A 10,214-nucleotide genomic window follows, 5' to 3' on the forward strand; every position below is an offset into this window, starting at 1 on the left:
ATAATCGCCAACTCACTCTTATTTTGATTACATTAATATTTGGATTATGTATTACATTCAAGGATTTTGTTTTCCTTTCTAATTGATTCATTTTTTCTTTTCTTTATGTTTTCAGATTCCATAATAACTCTGTTGGCTGTTGCCATATAAGGCTTTTTTTCCCCAAAACCTAAATGCAAAACTTGTGTCTTACATTTTCTTATTCTTACATAAAATAAAACATAAAAATAAAAAGTTTAAATAAATTGTTTTTTTTTTTAACGAAAGCTCAACACAACAAGTGGAGCATAAAGACCACCAGCATAGTATGAGACTAAAAACTAAAAATAAATAACAGAACAAACGAAAATGTAGATACCCTTTTGTCATCTCCGGCATTGCCATCAACAACAGAAAGGGTCAGCACCTAACCACTCATTGTAGCTCAAAGCAGACATGTTGATGATCTCCTCAACCCCTTTTCCTTTGTTCTGAAAAATCCTGCGGTTCCGTTCCAACCATAAGTTTCAAATGATCGTGCAGAAACACACCACCATCTCTTGCACTCCTGTTTTGTATTTGAGTTCTCAGTCCAACTCTGGAAGTGGTCTTTTACTGCATCTGGACAAGCCCATTGCATTCCAACATATGATAACCAAGCACACCATACCTGCCAAGCAAAGCTACAACCAAGAAATATGTGGTGGCCATATTCTACACTACTATTACATAACACACATAAAGTATCTTGTTGGTGAATGATCCCAAGCCGACTCAGTCTCTCCTTCATATTAACCCTGCCAACCAAGAAAAACCAGACAAACAACTCTACTTTGGGTGGGACAAGGCCTTTCCAAATGCTCCTAGTAAAGCTGTAACTATGTATATCCTCTGGAGCCATTTCCACCTGCAACACCTGCACAAATGAGTTAATAGAGAAAATTTCTTGTTTATCATACTTCCATACAACTCTATCCTCTCTTCCAAGGTCAAGTTTGACCAGCCTCAGAGTGTGGTGAAGCTGGTTCACTAGATCCAACTCCCATTGAAACAATTCTCTCATCCACTGAAAATTCCATTTCCACTCTAGCCCATCCCAAAACCCACAATCCTCTATCATTGATCCTATTTTGTTTGAAACCGAGAATAGTCTTGAAAAACGGTCTTTCAAAGAACCTCCCTGAATCCAGACATCCTCCCAAAATCGAGTTTGTCTCCCATCACCCACCTCCATAGACAACCCAGTAAGCATTTTTTGTCGGACTTCTTGACTCTTGAACTGTAACTGACAGATATCCTTCCACGGACCACCTCGGATAGGTAGTTCTTGAGAGGACAGTGGATCATTTGGGTTCAGGTTGTTACAGGAACATACTACCTTCTTCCATAGAGGACACTCCTCTTTAGAGAACCTCCACCACCATTTAAACAGAAGAGCTGAATTTTTTATCATAGCATCCCCAACCCCCAATCCACCTAACTTCTTAGGGGCCTGAACCACTTCCCACTTAACCAAAGCCATACCACTCTTTCCATCCTCTTTATTCCATAGAAATATTCTCTGCAAGGAAATCAGTTTCTCTGCAACAATCTTTGGCATCTTATAGAGGCTCAGATAATAAACCGGTAGGCTATTTAACACAGATTTGATAAGTACCAGCTTACCGGCCTTATTGAGGATCTTGGCCTTCCAAAGACTAAGCTTCTCCTCCACTTTGTCTATTACTGGCTTCCACGTCTTCACCAGCCTTGGGTTTGCTCCTAGCAAGATTCTAAGATATTTAACAGGTAGATTGGCTTGCTTACAGCCCAACATACCACACATACGTTGTACCCATTGCTCATCGCAGTTAACAAGAATCAAGCTAGATTTATCAAAGTTAATGCTTAGACCTGACATCAACTGAAAGCATCTAAGCAACCTCCTATTGTTCTTGATTGTGTCTTCCTCCGGAGGGCAGAACAAAATAGTATCATCTGCAAACTATAGATGTGATAACTCAATATGATCTCTCCCAACCATCAACGGTGATATGCGTCCGTTTCTCACAGCTTCTCCAATCATCCTATGTAGGACATCAACAACAAGTACAAAGAGAAATGGGGACAGAGGGTCCCCTTGTCTCAGACCCCTTTCCATCTTGAATGGCTTGGATGGCGAGCCGTTTATCAACATTGACATAGAGCACGTGCTAATACACTCCATTACCCAACCCCTCCATCTTCGACCAAAACCCATCTTCTGCAATACAAGGTCTACAAAACTCCACTTGACTCTGTCGTATGCTTTCTGGAAGTCCAACTTTATTATTTCCGCTTTCCTCTTCCTTTGTTTGATCCACTGAACTGTTTCACATGCGATTAGAGCCCCGTCATGAATCTTCCGACCCTTCACAAAAGCACTATGCGTCTCGCCTACTAACCCTGACATAACCCCTCTCATTCTCCTAACCAGCATCTTCGAGATTACCTTATAAACACACCTCACCATGGTAATTGGACGCAGATCTTTGATTTCCTTAGCACCAGTAAACTTGGGGGCCAACGCCACCCATGTGACATTAGCATCAGGCGGCAACCTTGAAGATTGGAAGAAACCCAACACCGTTGCCGTGAAGTCCGAGCCTATATCATTCCAACACTTCTTTATGAAGTTCATGTTGTAGCCGTCACATCCTGGGGCCTTGGACGAATCACAATCTCACACTGCCTCTTTAATCTCCTCAGGTGACGGTAGCACCTCTAGAGCAAGAGAATCCTCCTCGCTGATCCTTTCCACCAGCCCATCTCTGAATCCCACCTCAAGGGACCTCTCTTGATGATATAATTCTTTGTAAAACTCCCTGATGGCAATTTTAATCCTAACTTGATTCCTTATCAATCTGCCATTAATAACTAGTGTATCAATCCTGTTACTTCTCCGTCTTGCCGAAGCTAAGTTATGAAAGTATCTCGTATTTTTATCCATGTTCCTTGCAAGCCTCGACCTTGACATCTGCTTCCAATGTAATTTTTTCCTCACATACCATTTCTCACAGCATTTAACTAATGCCTTCCTTCTTGCTTCCACTGTCTCATCATAGCTCCCATTGCTGACCATGTCATCAAGCTTCTGAATCTCTTCCTCAAACTTCAATATTTTCCTGTCCATATCACCAAAGTTTTCTCTGTGCCATCTCCCCAAAGGAACCGTCAATGCCTTCAGTTTATCAGTGAATTGTATCTCTCCCAGCCCTCTCCATTCCTCCTTGACCATCCTTAGAAACCCTTCATGAGTAAACCACGAATCCAAACTTCGAAACGGCCTCGGTCCAACTCTTAGTCTCTTCTCTTCCACTATGATAGGGCAGTGATCTAACAACCCCGTGGCCCACCTCGCAAACGAGTCTCCAAAAATGCCTCAAGCCATTCCAAACTAACCAAAGCTCTGTCAATACGACTGCATGACTGTCCTCTGAACCATGTAAACTTTCTGTCTGAAATTGGCAGGTCCACCAAACCCATGTCATGTACCCAATCCTTATAGTCATGTGCCGACAAAGGTAAGCTTTCTAGACCTTGCCTTTCTTCTACTTGTCCAATCTCATTAAAGTCCCCCAGAAAACAACAGGCGCCTGGACATAACCCAGCCATGTAACTCAGCTCCTCCCACACAACACGCTTCTCATCTCTATTGTGAGCACCATAAACCAAGAAGAACGCACAGTTAACAGACTTCTCTGACAGTACCCCTTCAACACACAGCCATCGCTCACCTTTATAGCAATTTCGCATTTTAAAGAAGCCATCATCCCACATTAATAACAGACCACCAGAGGCACCATCAGACTCCACATATTCCCATCCCGCGCTTTCGCTCCCCCAAATTTTCGATACATCAAACCTTGTCACTAACTATCTTTTAGTCTCTACCAAACCTAACATATCCAACCTATATTTCCTCTTAAGTTCTTTCACCATTCTCAACTTCCCATCACCCTTTAACCCCCTAATATTCCATGAACTAATAATCATTTTGAAATATAATTACACACCTTTTTGGGATTTTTTTGGTCTTCTTCGTCTTGCTTTAGCCTTCTGTTTTGCCAGTCTTCTTTTTCGAGCAATCTCTTCGTTCTGTTCTTGGAGGATAGCCATGATGTCTTCTTCTTCATTAAGCAACAATGCTCCAAATTCTTTTGCTAGCTCCCATGTCTTCCGATTTTCTACCATTTGTTCATCCAAACTTACATACTCATTACTACTGTCCTCATCATCATTGGCGTGTCTTTGTTCCCCTTTATGGTTACCTCTATCACCGTACCCCTCCTCCATATTCTGAACCAGTATATTCCTGTCACTGGACAAATCAATTCCCAAGCCTGACTTCCTTGAACTTGCCTTACCACCAACAACTGTTGCATGATAATCACCGTTACTATACCCGTTCCCCTCCTGTCCCCGTTGAACCTCCTCCGGACCCGTCACAGTCCCCTCCTCCCTGGCAGCGCGTTCATCCACCCCATAAGCCCTTGCCCGTGTCGCTTCATCACCTCCTGCAACCTTCCTTTCACCGGCGATGCCACCCGTACCCGGCGCACAACCAGCAGGCATCTGGGCGCCGTCTCCTTCACTCAAGCTCCGCCTCGAGGACGTCCCACCGACAGGCGCTGTGCAACCTTCGTCTTCCTTTGTTAATCCTTCTAAAACATATTTTTCAGGTTTTGATCACAGTAAAACATTTTTGTCTAGTCTTTGTAAATCTAAATTTTTTTTGTTTTGATTATTACTATTAATTATTCTATTGAATGTTGACGTACTACATTAAATATTATTATCCTGTCAAAATTTAAAAAAAAAATAAAAATAAGAAAAATTAGGATGATGATGATGATTAAGATGATGTAAAGAGGAGTAAATTTGGTAAAAAGAATTGGACCAAAAGGTAATTGTAAAAAAATTAACTCTAAGAATAAAATTAAAATTTAATTGAAACGATATAAGTTGATTGTCAAAAAATTAACTAAAAGTAAAATTAAAACCTAATTGAAATCTTAGGAATAAAAAGCTAAGTATACTTTACCCGTCATAGAATGCACTTGAACCTCATCTACTAAACAAAGGATGAGTTCAAGATTGCATTTTAGAAGGATTCTTGTGTTTTAACTTTTAAGTTGACATTTTATATTTTATAAATTAAAAAGATGATGTATTTATATTTCTTACTTTTAAAATTGAAAAGTATAATAGAAACTTGGTTTATTCTTAGGTGCTCTTTAATTTATTAAGTAAGTATTATTGAATTCCCTGCTAATTAAATAAATTTTGGCTTTTTATTTATTATATTTTTCTCATATTTAGAGTTTAGAATTTAGGATTTATGATTTTAAATTTAGGATATAGATTCAGAATTTAGGGTTTAGAATTTAAGATTTAGAATTTAGATTTAAGATTTAAAATTTAAATTTTAAAATTCAAAAAATACTACCTTCCTCACTTATTCCAAAATGCATTAGCATTGGTCAATAGACTTACATATTAATAAATTAATATATTCAGTTATTCACTTATTCTTGACTTTTCTTTTAAAAAAAGAATTTATTAATCAAGTGCTGTAATTTTTTCAAAGATTTATTCAATAATTTTACTTAAAAATTTATAAATGCATAAAAGATATTCACAAAGACGTGGTAGTTTTTTTCTTTAAAATCTTATAAATGAATTGTAAAATTCTTCAAACTATTTTCCATGATTGGTAGTTTGTGGTAGAAATGCCATTAGATATCATGGGAGGGGTATCTCTTTCCCATTCTTTATTTCTGTTTAAAAAAGTATGTTCCGTTTCCACCTTATTTCCATCACAGATCTCCATTTAATTGCTTTTGGGTGGAAGACTGGCAACTATCCATATATTACTTTTATTTAAAAAAAAGTAAAAACTCAGGTGCAGTCGACTTCACGTGAAGTTGATAGTTGAGAGTCGTTAGAAAGTTTGATTGATTTGACTAAATTTTTATCTAACGACTCTCAGCTATCAACTTCACGTGAAGTCAACTGCACCTGAGTTTTCACCTTAAAAAAATTTAACAAAAAACTATAACATAATTCATTAAACATTCAACCAAATTTAACATAATGTAGCACAATCCAAACACAATTTAGCATAATCTAACATATACATTAAATATCCAACATACATATTACATATAAAGAAGGACATTTTGCAGAAATTTAGTGTATCTCCATGAGACAGGTACTTTTGCGCTCGGCTCTTTTTCTATTTGTTCGTTGGAACAAGTCTTCGTTCCCATAAGAATTTTGTGTCTCTCCATTTATCTCATTGTGGATGGGTAATCTATGTGGAACTTTTTGTTTTTATCATAACTAATGAGTGGTGAATTGGATCTTCGCTTAAAATAATGAACCATAAACCTGGGAAAGATATATAGATATTAAAGGTTACCACATTCAATATTTGACAATTTGTTTTAAATTTCTGTCTATGTTTTGGTTTTTAAAAATATTATTTGTACATTAAAATTAGCTACCAAAATTAGTTATTATATATTTATGTATAAATATATATATTATTTAATTCATTTTTAATGTATATTTTATCTTTTAACATATTTTATAAGAGAAGTTTTTTGGTAGTTTTAGTTTTAGTGACTAAGAGTGGTATGAATTTGACTTACAAGTAAAATATTGACACATGACAAAAAAGTCAAATCCAACACCAAGATGATTTTTTCTTTCTCTTATAATTTTTTATAATTGTTTTTATCAAAATTATTTCAAAAAAAATAACACTAAAATAATTTTTGTAATTATATTTATAATTATTATTTTATTATTATTTTTATTTTTAAAAATAATTTCTTATAATTATTTTTATTAAAATAATTTTTTATAATTATTTTTATTATTATTTACACCAAAATGATTTTTTTATAATTATTTTTTTGTAATTTCGAAAAACTAACACCAAAATGATTCTCTCTTTCTTATAATTTCTTATGATTATTTTTATCAAAATAATTTTTTATAATTATTTTTATAAAATAATTTAAAAAAACTAACACCAAAATAATTCTCTCTCTCATAATTTTTTATAATTATTTTTTATCAAAATAATTTCTTATACTTCCCATTTGTCCAATCTTGACGAAGGTTATGATTTCACAAATTTGTCTAAACATTTCCAATCTTATACTCAAAATGATAAATCATAGAGACAAATTTGTGAAATCACAACCTTCGTCAAGATTAGACAAGCCGGAAGCATAAAAATTATTTTGATAAAAATAATTATAAAAAATTATTTTTAAAAATAAAAATAATAATAAAATAATAATTATAAATATAATTAAAACAATTATTTTGGTGTTATTTTTTTAAAATTATTTAGATAAAAATAATTATAAGAAATTATAAAAAAAAATTTATTTTGGTGTTAGATTTGATTGTTTTTTTGTCATATGTTAATATTTTATTTGTAGGTCAAATTTATGCCACTTTTAGTCACCAAAACTAAAGCCACCAAAGAACCCTCTATTTTATAATAGTGACTAATTTTAGTATACATGTGGCACGATTATTTTGTTTTTGATATTTTTGTTTTTATCTGTTCGTTTTTATATTTGTGATCCAGAACAATATTCAAATGAAGTACATTGGACATAACTAATAGTGGAAGTATAACACTATATGGTTATTAGAAGAACTTTGTTATGTGTGTATATGTTCATAAATCATAATCATAGACTAGCAGGCATGTGATAAAAGGTAGAATGACAAATATAGACAGGATTTCCAGTTTTCTTGAGCTTGAAGTCAAGTGCAACTACACTCAAATTTCTTCCACTCTTTACCACTGAGGCATTAGCTACCAATTCTTCCTGCATAACCATTTTCATTTCAAAAGGTCAAAAACACTAATACAAAAAACAACTGAGCCATATGAATTCATGGTTCAAAATTCAAATTGCTGTTTATTTAGTCATAAGTCATAACAAAAACTGTTGATTTTTCCCTTATTATTATTTTAATTTTTAATTGTTTATTAGTTAGTTTTTGTTATGCACTTTACTCTTTAAAGTTTAAACTGCAAATTGCAGCTTCTTAGATAATCTTCACCCAAAACCAAAAATCATATTCTAAAACCGATACAATTTTTGTTTAGGGATAATGCTCTTGCAAAAACTACACCTAAAGATTGATTATTCAAAACATTATAACTGTAACCATCTTATTGGTATAAGGTACTTCATCTTGTAGGCAAATTCATCATTGCAATTTGTAACATAACCAAATAGGTCCTAATGACGCTGCAAAATGTTGCGACTACCATTGAATGATGCTTAGCAATGTTATTTACAATGCTGAGAATCCAAACAGGTTGTAAGAAGATGTTTCAAATGCAATTTAGGGTGAATAATTGGTTACATGTAAGCAAATAAAGCACTCTGGAGGATTCAGAACGTTGCAAATTCGTCTATTATTTATTGATTTGAAGCTAAAGGTGAAGTTTATAAATGACAATGGAGAGAATCAAAGTTCAATATAAAATAAGAACTACTTACATGTATTGGAGTGGCAGAAAGGTAAGAAATGCTAGTTTCTCCAAGAAAAAGTTCTTTGTCCTCACCAACTATAGTTCTAGCACAGGCATGAGACAGAACATTAACTAAAGATCCAACAGATCCTCCATGCAATGTTCCATAGGTATTCTGAGATAACAACAAAGAAAATTAAGAAAAAGAAAGCTTCATGGGAAATCACATAACATTTGAGACGATGGTGGGGATAAAAACACGTAGGGATAACTCAAAATTCGGACAACTTTTAAGATAATTTTCATACATCGAAGACTCTAATAAAGGACTCAAATGGCATGTGTTGAAGATGATTCTTAAGCCAAGTTTTGTAACTTCAGAAAAGAAGGGAAGAAGAAGTTGCATCTCTAATACTGCACTATGACACTATCTCTGCCCTTTTTATTCTAGAAATCTAACCAAAAGCATTGGTAAGTTTTGAAGACAGAATATAAAAATACTAAAACACCAAACAGAAACAACAGAGAAAAGTTATGCCTCGTTTCTTGTTCCAAGATGTTGGGTGAGCAAATTTTGTCTGTTTATTTTTTATTCATCTAATCTGTCTCTTTATGGTTCATGTATTGTGATATCAAAGGCAAACGGTACCTAATTATGCTCAATCAACACATAAACATATAAGATCCACAACACCTATAAGAAAATGAGTTTTAATTCTAATACAGTGACAATATATATCTTACATTACAACCAATGAAATTTATTTATTTAGATGATTTTTTTTTCGGTTCTGCTAGGAAATCAACTAGGAGTGTAGCCAACTAGAATTATTAGAAATTTGTATAAACTCTAATAATTCATCAGTAATTTTCCATCGATCAAAGAACAAAAACAGTTAAAAGCATGATTGATCTAATATCTTCTTCGTCTTTTCTTTTTTCCATAACAAGTGTACGAATATGAAAAAATTAATGCCTATAGAATGTGAAAAAGCTCGAACAAACTAATAAGAAAATACCTAACCTCTAACAGAACCGCCAGGTCATCACTGAGTAACAAACTAATAACTAACTAATTAAGACCGTGTTTGGATATTATTGGCAATAAGGCAGTGTTTGAATCAGAATAAAATGACGTACACAGAGAGGCGGTTTGGGGACGATAGTGGAAGAGATGTGTCCACGTCGGATGTGATCAACGGTGACGGAGCTGCGAACGAAATCGAGGAAGAATTCAGGGGAGTTGCAGTGATCGGCGGCGTCGCCGCCCATAACAGCGTTGAATAAGTGTAATGTCTCTTGAGCGTGTCGAGGGTCCGTTATTTCCCGAGAAACCTTCAGTGACACAGGAACGAAAGAAGAAGAAGAAGTGTTTGACGCCATTGTTGAGTTGTGCTGTGCGTTTTTGCTTCGTTGCCGTTCACAGCCAAATAATTGAACAACTGAACATTATCACTTGCAAGCTTGTAACCAATTCCAAAAAAATAAATATTATTTTTAACATGGTACAAGTACACCAAAAACAACTACTAATATAAAATATATATTAAAATATAAATATACATTAAAAATAAATTAAATTATATATAATTAATTTAATAATTAATTTTAATATATAAATAACTTTTTTTAAAAAATTACTATTTTTACACATAAATATTTAGAATTCTGACAAAATTATTTATAAAAAATCACATTTTAA

General features: G+C 34.2%; 2 protein-coding genes across 2 annotated transcripts; both read right to left on the reverse strand.

The window, feature by feature from the left end:
- Positions 1 to 2,680: 2,680 nt before the first annotated feature.
- LOC107626797 (uncharacterized) lies at positions 2,681 to 3,235 on the reverse strand. Its single transcript, XM_016329697.1, has one exon. The coding sequence runs from the start codon at positions 3,233 to 3,235 to the stop codon at positions 2,681 to 2,683; it is 555 nt and encodes a 184-aa protein (XP_016185183.1).
- Positions 3,236 to 7,616: 4,381 nt separating this feature from the next.
- On the reverse strand, positions 7,617 to 9,983 carry LOC107628170 (uncharacterized). Its single transcript, XM_016330962.3, has 3 exons — positions 9,653 to 9,983; positions 8,541 to 8,687; positions 7,617 to 7,856 (listed from the first exon to the last, which is right to left on the reverse strand). Exons 1-3 carry the CDS (start codon positions 9,893 to 9,895, stop codon positions 7,716 to 7,718), a joined length of 531 nt encoding a protein of 176 aa, XP_016186448.1. The 5' UTR covers positions 9,896 to 9,983; the 3' UTR covers positions 7,617 to 7,715.
- Positions 9,984 to 10,214: the final 231 nt, after the last annotated feature.

The sequence above is a fragment of the Arachis ipaensis genome, chromosome B2 (genome assembly GCF_059453495.1).
Source record: "Arachis ipaensis isolate K30076 ecotype BB chromosome B2, ASM5945349v1, whole genome shotgun sequence".
Lineage (NCBI taxonomy): Eukaryota > Viridiplantae > Streptophyta > Magnoliopsida > Fabales > Fabaceae > Arachis > Arachis ipaensis.

Coding starts and splice junctions, on each gene's coding strand:
- LOC107626797 (XM_016329697.1), bottom strand. CDS start 3,235: ATGGTCAAGGAGGAATGGAGAGGGCTGGGAGAGATACAATTCACTGAT.
- LOC107628170 (XM_016330962.3), bottom strand. CDS start 9,895: ATGGCGTCAAACACTTCTTCTTCTTCTTTCGTTCCTGTGTCACTGAAG. Junction 8,688..9,652: donor TCCCCAAACCGCCTCTCTGT/GTACGTCATTTT, acceptor TTGTTATCTCAG/AATACCTATGGAACATTGCA. Junction 7,857..8,540: donor TTTCTGCCACTCCAATACAT/GTAAGTAGTTCT, acceptor ATGGTTATGCAG/GAAGAATTGGTAGCTAATGC.